This window comes from Drosophila persimilis, unplaced genomic scaffold (assembly GCF_003286085.1).
Source record: "Drosophila persimilis strain 14011-0111.01,24,50 unplaced genomic scaffold, DperRS2 tig00000780-arrow-arrow-pilon, whole genome shotgun sequence".
NCBI lineage: Eukaryota > Metazoa > Arthropoda > Insecta > Diptera > Drosophilidae > Drosophila > Drosophila persimilis.
Genome location: NW_020825353.1, coordinates 490,898 through 514,350, shown reverse-complemented (window position 1 = coordinate 514,350; position 23,453 = coordinate 490,898). Strand labels below are relative to the sequence as shown.

At 52.1% G+C, this 23,453-nt stretch overlaps 3 protein-coding genes across 3 annotated transcripts; all 3 read left to right on the top strand.

Annotated features, from left to right (window-relative positions):
* The first annotated feature begins 11,705 nt into the window (after positions 1 to 11,705).
* Positions 11,706 to 12,867, top strand: LOC6602310 (acyl-CoA Delta(11) desaturase). The gene has a single exon (XM_002027333.2). It carries the CDS (start codon positions 11,708 to 11,710, stop codon positions 12,767 to 12,769), a length of 1,062 nt encoding a protein of 353 aa, XP_002027369.1. The 5' UTR covers positions 11,706 to 11,707; the 3' UTR covers positions 12,770 to 12,867.
* Positions 12,868 to 13,974: 1,107 nt separating this feature from the next.
* Positions 13,975 to 15,857, top strand: LOC6602309 (proton-coupled amino acid transporter-like protein CG1139). The gene is made up of 8 exons (XM_026992762.1): positions 13,975 to 14,125; positions 14,191 to 14,247; positions 14,308 to 14,458; positions 14,526 to 14,647; positions 14,703 to 14,929; positions 14,999 to 15,129; positions 15,197 to 15,375; positions 15,428 to 15,857. Exons 1-8 carry the CDS (start codon positions 13,980 to 13,982, stop codon positions 15,855 to 15,857), a joined length of 1,443 nt encoding a protein of 480 aa, XP_026848563.1. The 5' UTR covers positions 13,975 to 13,979.
* Positions 15,858 to 15,954: 97 nt separating this feature from the next.
* On the top strand, positions 15,955 to 17,708 carry LOC113566563 (glutamate transporter polyphemus). Its single transcript, XM_026992690.1, has 6 exons — positions 15,955 to 15,970; positions 16,036 to 16,080; positions 16,161 to 16,311; positions 16,382 to 16,861; positions 16,929 to 17,107; positions 17,169 to 17,708. Exons 1-6 carry the CDS (start codon positions 15,960 to 15,962, stop codon positions 17,599 to 17,601), a joined length of 1,299 nt encoding a protein of 432 aa, XP_026848491.1. The 5' UTR covers positions 15,955 to 15,959; the 3' UTR covers positions 17,602 to 17,708.
* The last annotated feature ends 5,745 nt before the right edge of the window (positions 17,709 to 23,453 follow it).

Sequence of the window (23,453 nt, the reverse complement as noted above, 5' to 3'; positions counted from 1 at the left end):
GCCCGCCACCACCACCACGATCACCATCACCATCACCATCACCATCACCACCCGACGAAGGGCGAACCACCCCACCAGAGAACGCAGAGATCCCGTTGTGTGCCGCACAACCCCCGTACATTTTGGCGGGAAATCTGCTGACGATCTCGTCTTGAGGCAAGTTTCTCAAACAAAAGGCGCAAGATCGCGGGGATTTTGTGGCCTGAGGCAACATCCACCCAAGGCGAAGGAAGCCACCCCTGGTGGCATAGCTTTGCCCGTACCTGAGCCTCCTGCTGCTCCTTTTTTGGGCCTTGCTTGCCTCCTTCTGCTCTCTACTGCCTCCTCCTCCTCCTCCTCCTCCTCCTTCTACCTTTGGGCATGCCTCCTCTTCCTCCTCCCTTTCTTAAGCTATGATTCTCTGATTTCCCCTCGGAGCATGGCACTTCCCTTTGGCCTTAATGATGGCCATGGCATCGCGATGGGAGGCCGACAGCCAGCGGCAAAAACTGCGTTGTTGTCGTCGCCCGTCGGTGACTTTTCCATTCATTAGAATCGAAGTTGAAGCCCAAAACGAAACACAATTTTCAATTAAGCGCACGCAAAAAAAAAACTGAAGCGCGATTTGCATTTGCAACTGCAACAGCAACTGCTGCATCTGCCACTGGCACAGGCACTGCCACTGCCACTGCCACTGCCACTGCCACTGTCACTGCGGCAATAACCATAAAAGCGAATGACATCGAGGTGACGCCAACAAGAGATTAGAGGAGCAGCTCCTCCCGGGGTCAGGCGCCAATTAAAAAATCTAATTTGCATGCGGCTCCGAGGCAGATTCCCACGGATAAGCAGGCAGCGGGGGCATCTCCATCCTCTCCAGATGGAGCAGACACGTGTAAGGCTAGAGATTTATTCGCAGCAGCTGCATGGACGGATGAACAGTTAAGAAGTCAACTGCCGAGCGGATTTATGAGAGCCGAAAAGTGAAATAAAATAAAGCTCCAATTTGGATGAGAAACAGCTATGAAAATGGAAAGAAAACCTTTCCAACTTCAGGGAGATAGCAGGAGAGCGTGGCCCAATGTTGTGTGGCAGTCAATCAATCTTTTGCTTGCCACACATTGAGTGATTGATGATGGATGCCCCATCAATGGGGATGATTGCAAGGCAAGCCCAGTCAAATGAATAGTGATTTTCAGTCATAATTAGGCAACCGTTTATTGCCCCAAAAGTATGCTGCAGTCCGGGAACCCCATACCCCGGCCAATCTGTGCCCCCACTTCCTGCCCCCGTTTAGAAGCTTGTTCCAGCCATCCATCATAGCCCGTCCCACCTCCCGCCTCCCGCCCGCTGGCCCCGGCCGCCGCCACCCGCTCGCCTTCTGCGGATTGAGGGAAGCAATTAAGCTTTTTCTTGCTGCTCATTTTTCTCCAAGGTTTTTTTGTTTTTTTGGCACCACAGAGAACCCACAGCGACAGGGAGAGAGCAGAGATCTTATCAAAGTACTTTGCACTTCCTCCAACACACAACAAAAGATACATTCAGTGGTGGAGGAGGGGGCGGGGGCGGTGGGGGGCGACACTCTGGGGGCTCTGACACTCGGAGACGACTCTGCCAACACACATGTGTGTGGCTGCTACCAAAAACATGAGGCTTAAATCACGCGCACGCCCCAGAAATCTTCGCCGAAAGATCTTCGCTGCCACCAAGTGGAAGACAGACAAATCTACAAATGATTTACCTACAGCGTTGCTGTGGCAGACACAGAGGGGGATGGGGGATGTGTGGGGGATGGGATATTCATTTCATTCACAAAAACACTGCAGAAAACCAACAGAAACACAAACTGTTTGTTGTCTTAATGAAAATCTCTTCAGAGAACGGAAGAGGAAGGTCGCCTGGCAGAAAGTTTAACGACACCCGGCCCCCAGGGATTGGGGCGTGCGTTCTCCCCCTTTTGGTTTAATTGATTTTCTTGTTCGTTGGGTAAATGTTTAGTGGCAGTCATTAAATCAAATCACTTTACCTGCCCCTGCCACTGCCCCTGCCACTGCCCCTGCCACTGTTCCTTCTGTTGTTGGTTCTGCAAAAGATTTTTCCAATCGACAGCAACAGCAGTATCCGCCGCTGCAACAGCCGCAGCAGTGGCAGCAGTGGCAGCATCAGTGGCTGCTGTCTTTTCCAGCATTTTCTCACGTAGCTTAAATGGCTTAATAACCCAATCCCAATGCAACATTTTGTGGCCAGAGCTTTAAGTTGTTGGTAATCGGTTACCACCCTCTCTGTACCCCCCCCGTTTGGGGCAGTAACCCGCTTCCGGTCTGCGGCCAAGCGGCCTGGCGGCCAGGCGGCCAGGCGGTGGGGTGTCCCCATCCCGTCCCAAGCGATGCCATGCCACGCCATGAATGGAAGGCCCGAAGAATGAATGAATGAATGGTGGCTATCGTGTGGTTTGTGTGTTAGAAATGCCATAAAAACATGCTGCAACAGCAGCATAAAATTGATTTGATTGCCACTCGTTTGTTGTGGCAGAACGATGATCGGGGAAGCAGAAGTCACTTCTTGTGGATGGAGTCCTATCCTACACCCGCCTGAGAGTCTAACTTTGAGCCCAAGAAGCAGCGTTGCCTCGTAAAACCCCAGATGCGAGATCCCAGATCCCAGATCTCAGATCCCAGAGCCCAGAGCCCCATCTCCGTTTCCAGATGTAGGCCGAACCACTTTGATGAGAGCTTGATGGAGTCTCTCCAGCGCTTCCACAGCTTCCAGACGACACAGCAGACTCCCGACTCCCGACTCCCGGCTCCCAGATACAGATTGAGATTGAGATGGGGATTGGGATTGTGCCTTCGCCTCGGAGCCCAAAGACTCTTCTCGGCCACATTTAGAGATTAACTGGTTTTATTGCTCGATTGGCTATAATATCTTTTATTTACGAGTCTCTCGGGCTAATTTGAATTTTCAACGTTTTCTTTTTCTACCTTTTTAGCTCTGCCCATGCTTTTGGCTCTGGCTGTGGCTCTGGCTGTGGCACTACCAGTGGCTGCGGCTGTGGCAGTGGCTGTGGCGTTTCTATGGTTTCCCACACTTTGAACAGGTGAATGGTTGATCATCCAGAAAGGTATTCATGTGAGTGTTTTGTGAAAGATATTTTTGATCGCATGATTGTTATATTTTATTGGTAGAAGCAGCCTCGATCGACCCTATACATCCATACATCCATATATTCATCGATTGAAACGCTTCAGTTTGTTTTTTTTTTTTTTCGGGGCTGCCGTCGTGTGTGTTTTTTTGTGTGTCGTTTATGATTTTAAGCTCATTTCTCCACTCGAATGCCCACTCCCCCCCAGCTCCCCACTCCCCACTCGCCACTCACCACTCGCCTGCTGCCTCTCTCTTTGAGCATTTAATAGTTTAATTTTTATTCGAATAAACAGTTAATGTTATGCCAAGTGGCAAAAGGTAGCAGTAGCACCGCTCTGGGCTCTGGGCTCTGGGCTCTGGGCTCTGGTCTCTGGTCTCTGGGCTCCCCGTTCTTGTGGGAGTCCCCTTGAGGCGGATACATAATTTATGCCACACACACACACACAACATGGAAACGGAATGGAAAGACTTAGGCAACAAACTCGCCCCCAAAGAGGAGCCTTCGGCCTCTAATGATGATGTAGCTGTGTTTATACAGCCATCGGATTAAAGATGGTCTCCTTCCTCGCTTCCTCAGGGGATTGCCATGCCAATGAAAAATCAGTTCCGAAGCTCTTAGGGAATTTTCCCAGGGGCAGCTGCAAAGCTTTTTTTTTTGTTTTTTGTTTCTTGTGTGTTTTTGTTGCCTTTCCAGAAATTCCCAAATTGCGCAGCGTTTCAGAAAAGAAAAGAGAGAAGAAAAAAAAACAAAGTTATGGTAAAAATAGCAGCAGCTGCGCTGCGGTTCGTTGTCTTCTTTTACTGCTCCTGGCGGAACCTGGCGGTCTTTTGTCCTTGTTGTGTGCGGCAGAGGGAGGAAGATGGTCCCAGGGCTGGATTTTGGGGTGGCGGAAGGAGGAGGAGGAGGAGGGAACCAAAGGAGCAGCCGGTCGCTTGTCAATCCTGTTCATTTTGTTCATTTTGGGGTGGCGTTGGCGAAGGATCATCGTCGTCGGAGAACGGGATCGTAGGAAGGAAGGAGCCGGAGCCGGAGCCGGAGCCGGATCGGAACGGATCGGATCGCTTCTTAAGTGCGCAGTTTCCTCAAGGAGGCATAGGGCTAAGGGGTGGTGCTGCTGCCGCCGCTGGTGGTGGTGGGTCATAACTCGTTTTCCCAAAATGGACAAGGCCGCAGGGGCAGCTGTAGGACCGCGTGACACAATGATAAATAGTTGCGGGAATATTCAGCAGTGATTTTTCCTGCCCGAGCAGCACCACCACCCGCCATTCCCCCCCCTTGGGGTAACTACCTCTCCTACCCGATTCTCTCTCTCTCTATCGCCCTCTCTCTCCCGCTCTGTATATATTTATGTCATTAAATTTAAGCATTTTCGTTTAGGCCATTGAGTCGCGTCTCCCAACCTGTGATTAAGTTTTGGCCCTCGACTGTCTGTCTCTCTGCTGGCAATTGCATGCCACAGCTAATAGTTGGAGGCTCTCTGCCGCTGCCCCTGCCCCTGCCGCTGCCCCTGCCGCTGCCCCTGCCGCTGCCCGTGCCCCTGCTAAATTCATATGAAATTATAAACGTTTTAGTTTTATTGTGCGTTCGTTCTGTCCGGAATCGCAGCAGTTTTGAGTCCCCGCCAGAGTCCGAATGCGAATCCGAGAGAGTCGGAGGCGGTGGCGGTGGCGGTGGCGGTTGGCGGACTGGCGACGGAGGAGCCCCCATAGCAGTGATAAATGTTTCCTACGCCGAGGTATTTCACCCGCGGCATCAACTGGCTGTAGCTGTAGCTGTAGCTGTAGCAGCCACAAATGGATGTGGCAGCGGGAATCATACAAATGCAAATTTAATTGTAGTTTGCCGCATCTCCCAGTGGCATCCACACACATCTCAGGGCTCCTCGCAAATGAATGCTTTCAGCATGGCACGCAATTTAAGTGGGCGGATGGGGCCCGCGGGGCACGCGGCATTGGGGCATGGTGCATGGGGCATGGGGCATTCGGCATTGGGCATTCGGCATTGGGCATTGGGCATGGCATGCATATATCCCAAAAACGAATTCATTTGAATTTCTTTAAATGTTTCTTTCGACTGTGTCTCGTGTCTCTGTTTTTGGTTTCTGTCTCTGTTTGTGTGTCTCTCCTAACGGTAGTTAGTGGTATCCACCTCCTGTTGCTGCTGCTGCTGCTGCTGCTGCTGCATCCTCATCCTGCTACGCCTCCAATCTAATCTGCCGCTGCCGGGGCAAGTTTTTCAGCGTCTGGCGGGGCAACGTCGATAATAAATGGAGAGCACACGCAATGCCACATCGCCTTGGAGATCTGTGTGGCGTCTCGCATATGTCACTCGCCGAATGCCAGCCAGACTGCTTGCTGCACTTGTTCCCAGTGTCCCCCCCCCCCCCCTCCCCCCAACCACTCTCCTCTAATTGCAATTGCAATTAGAACCGAAATTACCTACACAGATGGTTGCTGCTACATTTCTGACGCCTTTTCCGCTTTTCCGCTGTCTCGGAGGTTAACCGCAACATTCGAGATCGTTTTCCTTTTCCCTTTTCCATTTTCCCTTTGGCTCGTGCATTTCCCCCTGCCCCCTGCCCCCTGCCCCCTGCCCGCTGTCAGCTGTTCCTTTCACAGATTTTCCCCGGGACCGACTTCTGTTTTTTCGCGCCAACGACTTCTTAAGTCGATCTCCTCTCCTGCCTCTGATCCGTCCAACAGCTGTCTAGAAGATGCCGCTGCATCTACTGCTGCTGCTGCTGCTGCCTCTCGTCCTCATCTGCAGCGGCAAACAAAGGTTTCGCTTGTTTGTCAAGAGGTCAATAATCCCAGTGGCAGCCACCCTGAACGGAGGCAGGGGAAACCCTGCCTCGGGGCAGGAGATGTGTCATATGTAGGTGGAGGATTCCAATAAAGAGATATCTTTGCTAAAAAAAAAAGAGGAGAGGGATTCGCCAGAAACTTTTTAAGAGCAAAAAGTATCTTCAAATTGTAGCTGAAATTGTTCCTTCCCCTTCCCTCCTTCTCAGCGTTATCAAAACCTTCAACCATTTGCCCTCCCCCTGAAAAAGTCTTCTCTGGGAAATGCCACAATCGGATCTAGCATTTCCCCCGCGATTCGATCTGTTTCTGATGTCATTAGCGTTGCATACAAATATATATATGCAACATTCGAGTGACACATGCGGGTGCGCCTTGGGAGAAGAGAGAACGCTGCCCTCCTTTAAGGGATGTCGCCTGCCAAAATCTGGGAGAATCAAAGAGCCTGCCAAGTAGGTAGAAAGGTAGCAGCGAGCAGAGGTAGGAAATTAGATGTTATTGTATAAGGAAAGACACCGGGCCGTGGATAATAATAACAATAATGTGCCAGAGGGGCAGCAGCGCGCGCCAAGAGGCCAGGCCGGAGGGGGGAGGAGGAACAGCTGATATCGGAGATCTGCAGAGGATGCCCCTAAGGAAGAGGATGAGGATGAGGATGAGGATGAGGGAAACCTTCGATAAATCTCAGGTGCTGGTGCGGGGGTGTTTTGAGCTCCTGTTTCTGTTGCTGCTGCTGGAATCACTGCAATTTGTAGCACGTGGCCTCATTTGGCGCCCATTTTTTTTAGCTCTGTGGCAGACAAATTATCTAAAGAGGAAAACGACACGACAGAAATTTGAAAGAGTTGTTGAAAGCGGAGATTGATCCGGGTATTGAATTTCAGATATCGCTCGGTGGCTTCTTCTTGTACAGTGTTGCACCCACACACGAGTGGCAGCCACCGGAAGGAGGACTGTTGCGGGGCTTCGCAGGAAGCTTGTGGATGGATGAATGGATATCTGCATACGAAAGAGGACCAGCAAGGCCTTGCGATATCAGAGACGAGAGTGTGGACGAGAAGCAGCGCAACAGCAAGAGGCATACGAGTAGTGGCTGTGGCTGTGGCTGTGGCCTGTGGCATGTGGCAGCTATATTCAGCCCAAGCCCAAACACGGTTATAATTGGCCCAAGGCTGCAACAATTTATCAACGCCGATTGCCATTTGTGTTGACAACTAACATAGTGGACAGACACACGGCGGACACGGCGGACACGGCGGACACGGCGGACACGGCGGACACTGGGACACTCGGACGTGCCACCGATGGCCACTGTGTGGCAGCCTGTCCAGAGATCTGTAGTTGTAGTTTTGTGGCATGAAGCGTGTTGATTTCGCACTTTACAACTTGTAAAACCCAAAGGCAGAGCCAGCCTCCTGCCACACCGCCACATTGCCACTGCAACAGCAGCAGAAGCAGCAGAAGCAGCAGCAGCAGTTCGCTCTATGATTATTATTTATTTAATAATCAAGCAACGAGGAGTCATGGAAAATGGTCAGCAATTGTCGTTAGTGGATGCCACTGATGCTGATGCTGATGCTTGCCACAGCAACTGCCTGTTGCTGCCGCTAATTGTGCACGAAAAGCTGCAACAGCAGCAGCAGCAGCAGCAGCAGCAGCAGCGGTTGCAGAATTTATTACATTTCAATTATGTATATGGGCAAATGTTGCCACAACCAATTGGCAGCGCATAAATCATGGCTCGCTGCCACTCTGCCACCAATCTTTGGAAGTCTTTCTGTCAAATTAGCAAGCGAGCAGGCCAGCAAGCCAGCAAGGCAGCAGCAACATGCCCCATTAGCAGTGGCAGCCAGCAGCCAGCAGCCAGCAGCCAGTCAGCAGCAGCAACTAATACTATTTGTGGCATATGGCGGACAGCAGCGGCAGCCGCACTCTTCCGGCTAATCATTTTCCTACACCTTAAGTGGGATGTTTCTTCTGTTGCAAGAACAACATTTTCGAAGCTGCAGCAGGGAAGCAGCCTTCAGGGAACTCCCTTTCCCATGACTTTTCCAGGCCTAAAGCCCCAGCAGCAGCCTCCACCGGCTACCCAGCAATGCGTGTGGTCCTCGGGCTCCTACTGATGCTGCTGCTGCTGCCCCCCTCCCCCCCCCCCATAGGTTGCAACTTTTCGTCGTTGCATCGCGCATAAATCGTGTGAAATATCGCATTTCGCGCATTTTCGCTGCGTGTTAACGAGTGTCACATGCTCTAAAGGAGTCTGCAGGAGGACGAACGGAACTCAGGGGGGAAGGGAGACAATCGTTTGCTGGCTGGGTTCTCTGTCCTCTGTCCTCTGTTCTCTGTTCTCTGTTGCCTGGCTGCCAGTTGGTTGTGGCAAGTGCTTGGTGCTCGGTGCTCGGTGCTCGGTGCTCGGTGCTCGGTGGGTTGCTGCTGCTGCGACTGGTGGGGCTAGTGGGACTCCGTTGTCTGCTCTATGCATTTGCATATTGACAGCGCGGTGTGATAATGCTGTTGACATTGATATAGCCTCCAAAAGTCTGCTGCCCTGCCCCTCTGCCCCACCGCCAGACTCTGGGAGTCTGTGGCTCTGTGCGACAGATTGGTGTGTGTTGTGGCGACTCTTGTTGCGACTATTGTTGCTGGTTGCTGGTTGCAACTGCTGGCTGCTGGCTGCTGCTGCAACGCCCACAAAACAATTGACAGTCGACAACATGCGGCAACTCTCACAGCAAAAACAACAACAAAACACCACCAGCAACAGTGGAGACTGCAGAATCTGATAAAGCTGCGGCTGTTGCGCATGCGCATGTTGCACGCCTACAAAATCATGTTGCATGTCAGTTGAGCGAGCGTTTTTACCTCAAAATATGTGTGTACTACAGCAACAGGCAACAGCAACAGGCAACAGCAACAGCAACAGTGTGTGGCAGAGCAGGGCTGGGCAGGGCCTATGAGGTTGCCCCTCATTTACAATTCTGCAATGATTTTGCGCCAAGTATTGCTTTTCAAGGCCGCCTTCAGGCTCCCCGACTTGTGGGGGCCGTGTGGCAGGGGGCAGGCTGCTGGGGCAGGCGGGGCCCCGGGAAATATCGAATTTCCAGAGCAGAGATTTCCATAGCAACTGCTGCTGTTGGGCGGCAATTGATTCTTAAAAACGCTGACAACTTACATGCTGCAGCAACCACATGTTGCCCGCGTTGACAAATTGGCGGCATGTTGCATATAGAACTCCCCAATCCGCTGCTCCGATCGCACAGATCCCCACAGATTGCAACGGAAATTGGAAATTACCGCGAAATGGTCCGAAAAAAAGCCAGAGCAAACGCCCACCAAAAAAAAAAAGAGTGTAATCCCCAATCGAGGCTGGAAGTCGATGCTGGGGCTGTGGCAAGGATTGGGTGCACCTCTCCGGTGCTTGCCCCCAACTAATAATCGCATAATACACGTTCCAGGCTAATGATTAACCTTGCATCATTATCGCTCGAAGATCTCTCTCTCTCTGTCTCTGTCTCTGTCTCTCTCCCTGCCTCCCTACCTCCCTCTCTCTCTGTCTCTGCTTCTCTGCTGTGCTGAGGATGCCCCAATCGGTATTCATTTTTTTTGTGGCTGCCCCGTCGAAAATTAGCTGCTGTTTCTGCAGAAGCTCTTCCGATAGGAGGGGGCGTGCAGCAGAGCACGGGGGGGGGGCAGGACTACAAAGCATCCTGCACTTTTACTCTTCGCTTCCATTCAAGATCTTTCAGGCAAGCCTTGCCACAGGTAGTACGTTCCACCGATTGGGGAATGGGGCAGTGGAGGTATGAGGGTAGGAGGCAGGAGGCAGGAGGATGATGCCCCCAAGGCAAGAGATGCCTGCAATCTGGCTTTATTTTATGCGCAGAGCGCGCTTAAAAATGCAGTCAACGTCGTCGACGTCTCCTCCCTGGATGGGGTAGCAGACGGAGACAGGAACCTGCCGCTTAGGCGAATGCCTCACGGGCCCCAAAAAGGCAAACGGCCCGACAACAGCAGCAGCAGCAGCAGTGGCAGTGGCAGTGGCAGCAGCAGCAGCAGCAACAGCGGCAGCGGCAGCAACAAATGGCATTAAAAACAAGAGAAGGAACATTTGTGGGCTTTTACTAGTCGAAGTTATGGATACTCTGTGGAAGTTACAGGAGAACTTCTTCCTTAACGAACGCCTTTCATAGGGAAGCTATTCTCACGGGAAGAAAACTCTCATAAACGGATACATTTCGTGGATATATCCACCTTTTCATGAAATTCTCGCACAACCGGAGGCCATAAAAGCACTTTGAATGTTTTTCCAATTTGAATATAATCGAAATTAAACATACACTAAGCAATTTCTTTAAGAGTAACACTCAAGTTTCCATCGGAAAATCATCTTTTCCCAGCAATTGCTGCCAAACCGATCTTGGATCTGTTATTTTTGGCATTGCAAAACGCCTTTGGAGGGCCATAGTGCCGTCCAGAGAAAGTGTATCGCAAAACCATCACCAGAGATAGAGAGGCAGCGAAAAGAGGGAGAATCCACTGCATCCTCCCACTTTTTGCTGCTGCTGCTGCTGCTGCTGCTGCTGCCTCAAGATGCGGCCTATTATGTAGTTGTTGCCGCTGTTGTTGCCGCTGCTGCTGCTGCTGTTGTTCCCCAATCATTAAATGCGTTTTTCATACAGGAGTTTTTTTTATGCGGGAGTTTTGAGGCGGCTGCTGCTGCGATTCCTGATTTATGAAGCAGCAAATGAGTTGCGCGAAAGGAGAGAACATCGAAACGCGAAACGCGAACCGCGAAACGAGAACAAGAACAAGAACAAGAACAAGAACAAGAATTGGAATACGCGTACTGAAGAGGAATGTATATCAAATAAGTATACACCCACACTTCCGGCTGTAAATTGAATTGAGGGCGTGGCCCCCAGAGAGCGCGAGACAAGGGGCAGCGGAAGGGGCAGAGGCAGGGGTGTGGAGATGGTGGTCAAGGAATGTTGCACCCCATGTTGGCTGAATCGTAATTATGCGCATGTTGCTTTCCACTTTTGTGGCCAAACATCAAAGTGGCACACAGACGACAGACGACAGAAGGCAGAAGACAGAAGACAGAAGACAGAAGACGCTGCCTACAGACGACAGAAGACAGAAGACGCTGACGACAAATCGTTGAAAGTTACAGTTTAAGTTGCTGCCTGCAACATCAGCAGCAGTTGCAGCAACAGTTTGCTGCCAATCACCGCAGCGGCAGCAACCAGAAGCTGCAGATAATCAGAATTCCAGCCAGATTTTCACCTGTTGCCGCTGCTGCTGCTGGTGCAGCTCTCTTGACATGTGCCGCACATGCCGCGCGGCCATTTGTCTGCAGCACTTTAATGATGCGCCACCACTGTCGACTGCAACACAGTCTAACTGCAACACAGTCACCGTTGCACCGTTGCACCGCTGCAGCGCTGCACCATTCCACCATTGCCCCGTCCCTGGCAATCACGTGTAACATCTCGTGACGATCATCTATGCGCATAGTTTAACATTTAGTACTTGAAATTTACAATTTGTGAAATGGATCGCCGGACACTACCTCGGACCTAGGTCCGGGTTCTCGAACGCCCCGATGATACGAAAACGCGATGACGATGTCGATGTCGATGTCGATGTCGATGTCGATGGCAACGGGAACGGGAGACGGGAGGGGGGCATGCCGACGCCGAATATTTTTGAATATTAATCGGGCGCCGCTTCGCTATAAGTAGATGTGTTTTGGGACCAACCCCCCAGTTTGCAGTGCACGATGCCACCCAATAGCTATCCCACGGACACCACGGGCGTGCTCTTCGAGGGCGATACCGCCGCGGCAACGGTTCTGAAGAAGATACCCGATCCGAACCACAAGTTGGAGCTCTTGTGGCTGAACATCACCCTGTTCACGATCCTACATGTGTCCTCGCTGTACGGCGTGTGGCTGCTCTTCACCGCCGCCAAGTGGCAGACAGTGGTGCTATTCCCCGCGGCACTGGTGCTCACCATTCTGGGGATATCCGGAGGAGCCCATCGCCTGTGGGCGCATCGCACGTTCAAGGCCAACACGCCGCTGAGGCTGATCTTCATGTTCCTCAACACGCTGGCCTTCCAGGACGCCGTCTACTACTGGGCCCGCGACCACCGCCTGCACCACAAGTACTCGGAGACGGACGCCGATCCCTACAACTCGCAGCGCGGCTGGTTCTTCGCCCACATCGGCTGGCTGTGCTGCAAGAAGCATCCGGATGTGACGATCAAGGGCAGGGATATCGATCTCTCGGACCTGCGCAACGACAAGCTGGTGATGTTCCAGAAGAAGCACTACCTGATCCTCATGCCGCTCATCTGCTTCGTGCTGCCCACCGTCGTGCCGATGTACTACTGGGGCGAGTCCCTGATCTGCTCGTGGTCGTGCTTCACCCTCCTCCGGTGGTGCGCCAGCCTCAATATCGTGTGGCTGGTGAACAGCTCCGCCCACATGTACGGCAAGCGGCCGTACGACAAGAACATCTCCCCCACGGACGAGGCATTCCTCATCTGGTTCCGCGTGGGCGAGGGCTACCACAACTACCACCACGTCTTCCCCTGGGACTACAAGAGCGCCGAGCTGGGGAAGTATTCGCGCGATGCCACCACATACTTTATCGACTTTTTCGCCCGCATTGGCTGGGCCTACGACCTGAAGAGCGTCTCCACGGAGATGCTCCGCCAAAGGATCAAGCGCACTGGCGATGGCAGCCACCCCGTGTGGGGATGGGGCGACAAGGACCAGCCGCAGGAGGACATTGCCGACACCACCATCACACACAGGCTCAAGGTCAATGCCAGTTGAACCGCTAACCATTAATATTGGCAAATATTTTTCTTTTTTTTTTACTCTTCTTAAATAAACTAAATACAACTACAAATAAAGGTAAGACGCACCGGTCAGTCCACTAGTCCACTGAAAGGGCATTCTATCACATCCAAAGTGGGGTATTTTGTTGGTCTACGTTGCCATGCATTTGCATTTGAGGAACACTTTATTGGTTGTTTTTGATTGAGTGTTCCCTTGGAGAGAGCTCTGGCAATAGAAGTGCCCCTCGCAGGTGTTCCCACCGATCGACTCTCTCCTCGAAGCCCCACACATACACACGAGTGGGAAAATAGGCAAGGAAATGGAATAGCTAAAAGCAAACAAATCTAACAGATTGACTTCTGGCCCCCCCTTCGATTCGTACTTGTCACTGCTGCCGCTGCGGCTGCGAAAAGCCGGAAAATTTGCATTTTCGATTCGGCACTGCACAAGAAAAAGCAAAAGCAAAAGCAAAAGCAAAGAAATTGAAAGGCAAAGGCAAGGGCGAAGGTGCCAGGCCCACAGCGGGTGATCGCTGCGGCCCCACACAATGACCACAGAGACCAGAAACCAGAGACCAGAGACCAGAGACCAGCGAAGAGGGGCCTTAACTAGAAACTGTAGTTTGTTTTTTATAGAATTTATGGCCAAGTGGCATTTGAGAAATGCCCCAGCCCCAGCCCCTGCCACACTAATTAGTTTGTATCGCCAGAGAGGGACAGAGAGACCGATAGACCGTGAGGGAGAGAGAGAGAGGAGGATACTGCGGTGGATGCTTCAGGCTGTGGCATAATTTAGGTAGCAAATTCCTTGGCCACAGCCTAGAGAACGCCCCCACACAGAAAACCGCATCGAAGAGGAGGCGGGGACTGGGCTGCGACTGTGCTTGATTTCCTGGAAAGAGTCCATGGCTTTGGGCCATGCTAATATCTCTCAAGACAAGAGACCGAGAGACAGAGAGGCCGAGAGGCCGAGAGACCCTTCCTGGAAGCTGGCCAACAGATTCCAAAGATCACTACGTAACCCGAGGGAAAGCCAATGCCTCGTCAACACATTTGCATAATTGGACAGAGAGACAGAGAAAGAGCGAGAGCGAGAGAAAGAGAGAGAGAGAGAGAGACCCCAGCAGTCGGTGCTGAAAGTTCGTTTCGTTTTTGATTATAAGATTTCGATTTTAAGATCTGATATCGATATCGAGATCCAGAGAATGCTGTCGTCGCAGCAGAAACAGCAACAGCAAAAGAAGGTGCGCGGGCGTCGCCACCGACTGGCCATCAGAATGGATCCGGAGCTGAAGAGGAATCTGGTGCCCTTCCATGTCCGGGCCCTGGGTGTGGCTCAAAGGAGCATGGGGTGAGCTTCAAAGATCTAAAGAGAACAGAACCCTCTCCTAATGGTGTTGCTCTGCCCCCAAAAAGATCCCCTTTGGTCTATGAGGCGCAGGTGTTGCGACCCGATGTGGAGAGCACAATGACGTGAGAAAGAGCATTTCATCCACCATGGTGCCGCCGCTCTTTATTCTACCCTTTCTTTAGGGATCTGGAGACGTTCCTCAATCTGGTCAAGTGCGCCTTTGGCACTGGATGCCTGGCCATGCCACGAGCCTTCTACAACGCCGGATGGCTAATAGGCCTTCTTGCCACCGTTCTGATCGGCTTCATTGTGGTGTATGCCATGCATGTGCTGGTAGGTAGAGCAGAGGCAGAGGCATAGCCAGAGCCCTTCTTATCCTGGGGAGTTCCTTATCCTGCAGTTGAATGACATCCAGCATCTGTGCAGACGCCATCGGATGGCAGTCCTCAGCTACAGGGAGACCATGGAACTGGCCCTTCTCGATGGCCCCACATGGCTGCACTGCATGAGCAGGCCCCTGGGGTTCGTCCAATGAGGCCCTCACTATATTCCATCTGTATTTAACCTGATTCTTCAGTTACTTCGTGGACATACTGATGTGTGCGTATCATTTCGGCGTGGACTGTGTCTACATTGTGTTTATAGCCAAGAACCTAAAATTCTTGGGGGATCTGTACCTTTATCCCATGGATCTGCGTCTGTATATGGCCCTGCTGATCCTCCCTCTGATACTCACGTTCCTCGTGAGGAATCTGAAGTATCTGTTGCCGTTTACTGTCATCTCCAATATCCTGACTGTCGCCAGTGGGTGATTGAGCTTCGGAGCTTCAGTCCTCGATCTTTGATCCTTTCTATCGCCACGTCTTCCTTTAGGTTTTGGCATCATTTTCTGGTATCTTGTGCAGGATTTGCCCAGCTTGGAGGGACGGCAGGCCACACAGCACTGGACGCAGTTCCCTCTATTCTTTGGCACTGTTCTGTTTGCCATCGAATCTCTCGGTGTTGTAGGATATTTTTGGAATTCCCTTTAGAATCCTTTTGCCAACTCATTTGTGGTTTGCTCGCCCCTAGATTTTAGCTCTGCAGCGCAGCATGCGGCATCCAGAGAACTTTCTGGGCTCCTGCGGGGTCCTCAATCGGGCCATGGTCCTCGTGGTCCTCTTCTATGCATCGTTTGGGTTCTTTGGCTACTGGCAATACGGGAGGGACACGGCCAACTCGATTCTGCACAACCTGCCGCCCCTCGAAATGTGAGTTGAAGACAGCTACGTCCAGTTGGATCCATTCTCCTTTCTCCTTTAGCCTGCCACAGTGCGTGATGGGAATGTTTGCGATGGCCATGTTCTTCAGCTACGCCTTGCAGGGCTACGTCACCGTGGACATCATCTGGCGGGGATACATGCGGCCCAAGCTGGTGGAGAATGTTGCCTCAGGGCGATCCGTGGAGTATCTGGTGCGCCTTGCCCTCGTGATTGCCTCTGTACTGGTGGCCATTGGCTATCCGGACTTTGGGCTGCTCCTCTCCTTTGTGGGATCCTTCTGCCTGGCACAATTGGGGCTCATCTTTCCGGGAATCGTGAACATGTGTGTGCTGTACAGCCAGGGCTATGGCTATGGCAAGATCCTGCTCTGGCGGTCCCTCTTCTTCCTCGTGTTGGGCCTTTGCGGGGGGATCTCTGGTACAGTGATCTCGGTGAAGGAATTGAATGAAGCATATCCCATAGTGACATGAAAATTTCTCTGTCATGTTTTTCCCTAATACTTAAGTACCCCATTTCTTATCTATCATTACACATAGTTTATTCTTTTCAAATAAAAATTCATTGAACTCCAAATGGCGAATAGGTAGAAGAAGTCTCTGTATCCTTCTGAAGATCTGTTCTATTCTCTGTTTCCTCTTCTTATTGCAGTGACTACAATCCTTACGAGCATCGCGATGTGGAAGTCACAATGTCGTAAGAAATCCTTGCTCCACATTGTAAAACCCTCTCGAAACTCCCCTATAAATCAATCCTTCTGCTTCCTTCTTCAACAGGAACGTGGGTGCCTTTGTGTCTCTCCTCAAGTGTGTCATTGGAACAGGAATCCTGGCCCTCCCGCTGGCCTTCTCCTATTCGGGATGGCTCAATGGGGGCATACTCCTCGTTCTGATTACGATACTCCTGATCCATGGAATGACTCTGCTGGTGAGTGAAGAGCCCAAACCATAGCATACCATTCCTCCTCTTATCCCCCTCCCCGCGTGGTACTTCGTAGATCATTTGCATGGTGGAGTCCGCACGGCGGCAGGAGCAGGGCTACTGCAACTTTCCCGACACGATGGAGTACGCCTTCAACCAGGGCCCCAATTGGTGCAGGTACTGCTCCAAGGCCTCGGGCTACCTGGTGGATGGGGTCCTGGCCTTCTCCCACTACGGCGTGTGTGTCGTCTACCTCGTGTTTGTGTCGGTCAATGTCAAGCAGCTGTCGGATTACTATATCAAGGTCATTGATCTGTGGATTTTCATTGTGTTCGTGGGTATACTCTCGGTTCCGCTGTTCCTCATCCGCCATCTGAAGAATCTGGTGCCCTTCAATCTGGCGGCCAACATTTCGATGTATCTGGGCTTTTTCCTGATCTTCTACTACCTGTTCCAGAACCTGCCGCCAATCTCGGAGCGTGATGCGTTCAAAGAGCCCTCGAAGCTGCCTCTCTTCTTCGGCATTGCCCTGTTCTCCGTGAGCTCTGTGGGAGTGGTAGGTGCTTCAAGGGCTTTCTCCCTTCGACTGGGCTCTGGGTAATTGTGCCTTGTGCTCCCCGCAGATGCTGGCCATTGAGTCGAAGATGACCTATCCGGAGCAGTACATCGGATGGTTCGGCGTCCTCAATCTGGCCTCGGCTGTGGTCGTCATCTCCTACCTGATCTTTGCCATCATGGGATACTGGCGCTATGGGGAGTCCGTGCACGGCAGTATCACCCTCGATCTGCCCAACGATGAAATGTGAGTGGAGCACCAGAGATCGCACCTCAATCTCAGCCGCAGTCCCAGTAATCCCCTATAGACCCGCGCAGGTGTCCAAGGTCTGCATTAGCATGGCCGTGTTCCTGACCTTCCCCCTCTCCGGCTACGTGACCATCGACATCATACTCAATCACTATCTGGATCGGAATGGCAAGCTGAACAATCCGCATCGGATGGAGTACATTTGCCGGCTGTTATTCGTCCTTGTGTGCACCGTCAATGCGGTGGCCTTCCCCGATCTGGGGCCCCTGCTGGCCCTGGTCGGGGCCTTCACCATCTCCCTGCTGAACCTCATCTTTCCGGCCTGCATCGACATGTGCCTCAACTACCATGCCCCCTACACCTACGGCAAGCTGCGATGGAAGCTCGTCAAGAACATCCTGATTGTCATCATTGGCACAGTGATCCTGGTTTACGGCTGCATCCTTGCCGTCATGGACATGATCAAGGAGTACGGCGATCACAGCAAGTAGACCACTTTATCGGCGTCGGACAGCACTCTTGCCGCAAATGTATTTGAACACGATTTTAGGCAGCGCAATTAAATGATTGAAGAGCTTGGGCTTCGTTCTCCTTGTAAGACATCCATCCGTCATCCTCCATCCCCCTGGAGCTGGGGCGCCATCCGCAATGTTAAAGGTCAAGTGCAACACTCCACCCACTGGGCAGGCGGGCGGCCGAGCAGTCAGAGGCAGAGGCAGAGGCAGGGGCAGGGGCAGTCTTGTGTCTGCAGGTGCCACAAGGGGCAGCCACAGAAGACCATTATCGATGACGTTGTTGCATTGGCATCGGCATCGGCATTGGCCGGTAATTCCCTCATTAGGTGGCCAAGAGTCTGGAAGTTGGACGTCTGGCAGCCGGGCAGCCGGGCAGCCTGGCAGCCTGGCATGTGGCATGGGCAGTGGCATGTGGCATGCAACCTGCTCTCGAGCCTGTTTTCTGCGGCAGTGTCTGGTGGCACTCGTCAGCCCACTTAACGATGTGCTCCGGAATTTATGCCGATATGGTAATGCATCTCTACGCTGGGACTTGCCTCTGCGACTCGGGACTCAGAGTCGGACTCGGAGTCGTCTCCGGCTCTGGCTCTGGCTCTGGCTCTGGCTCTTGCTCGCCCGCTGCCTGCCTCATTATGCCATTGATGGACTGCAGTTGAGCATTTGGATTGCGTAATTTATTGTTTTGGGTCTTTTGGCTTGATAAACTGGTGTTGCCGCTGCCTCTGTTGCCCCTCTGCTGCCCCATGGCTGGCCCACAGTCCACCGCCGCCTCGGATTCCCGATGCCACTGACAATCCCGACATCACCAAAAACGGTCAACATTTGTTTGCTGTCTGCCTGTCTGTCTGTCTGTCTGTCATTTGTGTGGCATTTTTTGCCAACGCCTCCCGACAAATCTCACTTTCCGCCAATGTCCGCGATGTCCGCGATGTCCAGTGTCCGCCATCAAATCCGCCGGGGGATTGTGTGGATCGGTGTACCGGTGTACACCGGTGTACTCGTATCTCGCACTATAAACGAGTGCCAGTTTATGGCTCTAATTAGCTACGCAGGCAGCATGCAAAGCGAAGGCCTGGCCAGGCCCGATTCAATCTCTCCCGCTTCGGCCCGCTGGGGTTTGGTTTTGGCCTAATGATTTCCACTGAATTGTGTGCTGCAACACGTGTGCAGGGGTTCCATCACATCGCATCGCATCCAATCCCTCCCAGCAGCACAGACTGCGTGGAGTTCAAAAGGTTAAGCAGCAGAAGAGAACAGCGTTCTGCGTATGCAACTGCAACAGCAAAGGCGACTGCGACTGCGACTGCGACTGTGATTGCAACAAAAGTGCAACAAATCATCTCCCGTAGCTCCACTCCCAGCTCCAGGTCCAGGTCCAGGTCCATCTTTTCGTGGAGAGTGTAGAGTGGAGAGGGAGAGAGATCTCTTCGAGGCAACCAATTTGTGTTCCGTTGCTTTGCCGTTTGTATAAATCAATTGGCAATGAGACGATGCGATGCGATGCGATGCTGGGGACTGGGGCTGGGGCTGGGACTGGGATTCTCCTTCTTCTCGGAGACGCGACAACCCGCTGTGCGGTGTCTATTGGCATGGCCATCCTATAAATCGCTCCCCCTACCCTACCCCACAAATGCACCTCTCTCTGTCTAATGCGTTATGTGTGTTTTGGACTATGATTTTTCCACTTGTTTCGTAGTGCGTGTGCCTGTGTCCGTGTCCGTGATTGGTCTATAAATTATTGGGTTTATTGCAGCCCAAAGGGTACTCCACCCCCACCTCCACCTCCACCACCACCGCCGCCACCTCCATCCCCATCCCCATCTCCGCCCCCGTTGCTGAGACACTGATGGATTACTCACGGGCTCTCCTTATCACCCACGTCCTCTCCCTCTCCCTCTCGACCGCTGCTGCCCCTCCTGTAAATATTTGCTTCCTTTAAGATATACTCGAACTCGAGCGTGTTTCTGATATATTTGCCCCGCGACTTTCCTTTCAATTTCGATTTCAATTTCAATTTTCAAATTTCCAGAGCAGCAACAGCAAAAACAGCAGCAGCAACCTCCGCGACGGAATTTGAGTTCGATTTCTGTTAAAATATTTGCACAACTTAAGGGTCAGCGCGGAACGACAAACACGCCGGAGGAAGGAAGGAAGGGGCAGAACGATAAAGGCCTTGACCTGTGGAGAGGCCCCTGCTGGAAGGGCGAAGGGGGAGGATCGCCACACCGCAATTAGGAGGTATGTATGTATGTCCATCACTCATTCTCCTTCTGCTCTAAGACCTCTTTCTGCATTTCAGCCATAAATGAGTGAAAAAAGAGGCTTTCCTGGCCCAAAATCTATCTATGTATGACACAAATGCCAGGCCACTGCAGTGCAACTTTTGTTGCAGCAACAGTAAACTGCAACATCGAACAACTTCAACAGTAATATCAGCGGCATTAATATTAATTAAATAAACGTTAATTCAGCGCATTAATGCGTAATAAATAATGCTCTTTTGAGGCAAAAATTAATGCATAAAACGCTACTTATCGCTGCCCGATGGCCCGATGCCCGATGCCCGATGGCCGATGGCTGATGCCGCCGCCACGCCACGCACTTATCTGTGTCAACACAGAGAGCTGCAACATGGATGGAGGGAGGGGCAAAGCCTGACAAACGCATTGTCAATAGCCTATAGATCCGCCTCTGGTCCGCATCGGAGTTGCAGCTGGAGCTGGAGCTGGAGCTGGAGTTGCAACTGAAGCTGGGACCTGGCGCTGGAGTCAGAGTTTGGAATCGTTGTCGTCGCCATCGACGTTGGTTGGCGCGTTGCAATTACATGTCTGTGACAAGAATTTTAAATGAAAATCGCTGCGTAGTGCACTGGACAAATGATTCAAACTTTCGCATTACGTGTGGAAAATGTTTAAAACTCAGAGCCAGAGCCACAGAGGCTCGGATTCGATCTCAATGGAGGCAGGCGCCATGCCATGCTCCATGCCAGGCTGCGAGTCCGAGTGCGAGTCCGAGTCCGTGCTTTTTGTGCGCTTTGCATGCCCAAGGAGCGGAGGAGCAGCGGAGCAGCGGAGCCGAGAGCCGCTGGCGACGCGACGCATGAAATTAGAAAGGCATTATTGCAAATCTCTCGCTTTATTTATCAGCAATTTGTCAGCAAGTGTGCTGTGCGGCACGGATTAAAGTGGCAGGCCGCCACGGCAGTGTCGCCTCTCTGCTGGCTCTCTGTTGCCTTTCTAATGCAATGCAATTGACACGGGCGAGTGCATCTACGCACAAATTACTCGAGAAATCAAGCACTCTACACTCTACAGAGGTAAAGAGAGTACTGTACACCGCACTTCTCTCTCTCTCTCTCTCTCTCTCTCTCTCTCCCCCCCTCTCTGTGTGGGTCAAGTGCATTCGTTAATGAACTCTGGGATAACCATCGACCCACGCCACTGGCCGCCAGCTGATTTATGGCCCATGCTGTGGCACAGCAAAGGCAACAGCAGCAGCAGCAGCAGCAGGAGGAGCAGCATTAGAACTCATACTCTGGCCAACTATTCAGGAGATCTGGGAGCACAGTAGAGTGAAGTATAGCCCTTTTGCCAGTTAACAAATAACATCAACTTATTAAATAAAGTTTCAATCCAGGCGCACGGACTGCTGCGACGAGGAGGAGACCAGAGCGGGGAACACAGCTACCGTGCTGGGACGAGGACTGCGACTGCGACTGGGACTGGGACTGGGACTGGGACGGCGACTACAACTGGGACCGGGGAGGGACATATGGAGGATGGAGGCTGGAGGCGCAGCCACAATAAATCATCACATCGAAGGAAGGCTAGTGGAGGTGGAGAACAGTGTGGCAGGGGCAGGCGGGTACGAGTAACTGCGGCCAAGTTATGTGGCTTCATTGTGGACAGAATGAACGCTTTTAAGCAGACAATTGCAGCCTGGGGCGCAGCCACAACAGGTAGGCGATGAAGGAAGAGGAGCCTCCGTCCGTGGACTGCAGCCAGCAATGGACTGTGATGGTCTGCAGCGGAGGGAGGGGGAAACACTCTCTCCATAGTGCAACGCACCTCCCACTACCCCTGGCTATTGTTTGCTCCCGTTCCTCCGACACTGCCGGACGGCTGGAGCTTGCCACAGATTTTCGTAGGCCGCACTGCGGGCATAAATCATTTGGGTATGCTGCTGCTCTGCTTCTGCTCCTGCTCCTGCTCCTGCTGCCCCTGTGCCTGATGCTCCGACTCCGACTCCGGCTCCTGCTGCTGCTCCCCAGCCTACTCCTCCACTGCTTGCAACTTGCAACATGCTGCAATATGAGTTAATTTCTAGAGCCCGGATCTGGTAAGGAGTTTTTGCGTATTTGTCAACTGCAAATTACAACGTTTTTTATATTTCCCACACAAAATGTGTGCCTCTCGTTCGCAGAGATCTCTGGGCCAGGAATGGGTACTGCACTCCCCTCCACTTGGCACTGGACGTTGGCCGCTGGACGCTGGACGCTGGAAACTGGTGTGTACCTATCGCTTGTGGGGCGACACAATATGTGGGTGGATGTGGCATATTTATGGCCCGCCTGGCATTATAAATTTTCCATTAACCTGCCCCCTAGGCTCATTGAGATTTGCATTGAATGCAGGCAGTGTCTGTTTGTCTGTTCGGTCTGTCCGTCTGCTGATAGCGCATTATCTGTTTAAGGCTTTAATTTTATTTTTGTGGCCAAAAATGTACGCAAAATAAGTGCGCGAGCAGCGCCTTCTATGGGTTATGGGAGTCAGAGTCATAGTCAGAGTCAGTCCCTGCCACAGCTACGGACCTGCCCCAATCCCAATCCCGATCCCCTGTGTGGAGGGGGGGGGGCTCGCTTTGCATGCAATTGACTTGAATGTAGAAAAGTGGATGCATAGCTGGTGCGATGTCTGCTGCTGCTGCTGCTGGTGATGCTGCTGGTGGTGCTGCTGCTGCATCTCATTGAACCCCGACAAATTGGTCATAATTTTAAGCAACTAATCCCAATAAACATGGCCCAAACATTGTGCCACTGACATTAAGCTGCCAGCTCTATGGACGACTGGACTGCCTCTCGACTGCTTTCGGGGACTGCTGCGACGACTTACGGTCCCAGTAAGCCAAGTAAGTAGCCAACTAATAAAATGCCATTTATCTGTGCATCGATCAGGCCACTGCCCCAGGTACAGGCACAGGTGGATGGTGGGGGATGGTGGTAAAGGGGAAAGGGGATAGGGGATAGCGGAAGCGGAATGGCCATAAACTTGGCCATAGAAATCGAAGCGCAACGAATCGATTTGGGCAGCAGTCAAACATAAATTGCAGATGAACAGGAGTTCAAATCGAAAACGAAGCCCGGTGGATTTATGCGACGAGTCAATGACTAGACAAAGGTTAATCAGATGGGTCATCAAAGCGGCCACTGCCTACTGGAGGATCATAGATACCAGATAGATAGATAGATAGATACTCTTGCCACACGATGGACGCCTGCTTCTGATTTACCTAAGGAGAGAGTACGACACGTGAGAGGTGCACATGGTCATGCCTCAACCCCCTACCCCCAACCCACAGTCCACAGTCCACAGTCCACAACCCACGCATGGTCAATCAGTGGGTCTCTGATTGGGTTCACACGCTGCCCCTTATCGATGCGTGTGTGTGTGTGTGTGTATGCGAGAGATACAATTTGGTTGGGGAACGAACTTTAAACTCTCGCTGGGCAAACAGTAATTTTTCAATTGTGCACACACTCAAGCAACCTCAACCTCATATTGCGTCACAATGCAAAACGCTTATCGCTGCAGTAAAGTATCTTGTGGATG

What these genes read in the sequence shown, in the direction of transcription:
- LOC6602309 (XM_026992762.1), top strand. Translation starts at nt 13,980, where the DNA reads ATGCTGTCGTCGCAGCAGAAACAGCAACAGCAAAAGAAGGTGCGCGGG. An exon ending in TGTATGCCATGCATGTGCTG is followed by an intron (nt 14,459 to 14,525) that starts GTAGGTAGAGCA and finishes CTTATCCTGCAG; the next exon opens with TTGAATGACATCCAGCATCT. An exon ending in CCATCGAATCTCTCGGTGTT is followed by an intron (nt 15,130 to 15,196) that starts GTAGGATATTTT and finishes GCTCGCCCCTAG; the next exon opens with ATTTTAGCTCTGCAGCGCAG.
- LOC6602310 (XM_002027333.2), top strand. Translation starts at nt 11,708, where the DNA reads ATGCCACCCAATAGCTATCCCACGGACACCACGGGCGTGCTCTTCGAG.
- LOC113566563 (XM_026992690.1), top strand. An exon ending in GATGTGGAAGTCACAATGTC is followed by an intron (nt 16,081 to 16,160) that starts GTAAGAAATCCT and finishes CTTCTTCAACAG; the next exon opens with GAACGTGGGTGCCTTTGTGT. An exon ending in TCCATGGAATGACTCTGCTG is followed by an intron (nt 16,312 to 16,381) that starts GTGAGTGAAGAG and finishes GGTACTTCGTAG; the next exon opens with ATCATTTGCATGGTGGAGTC.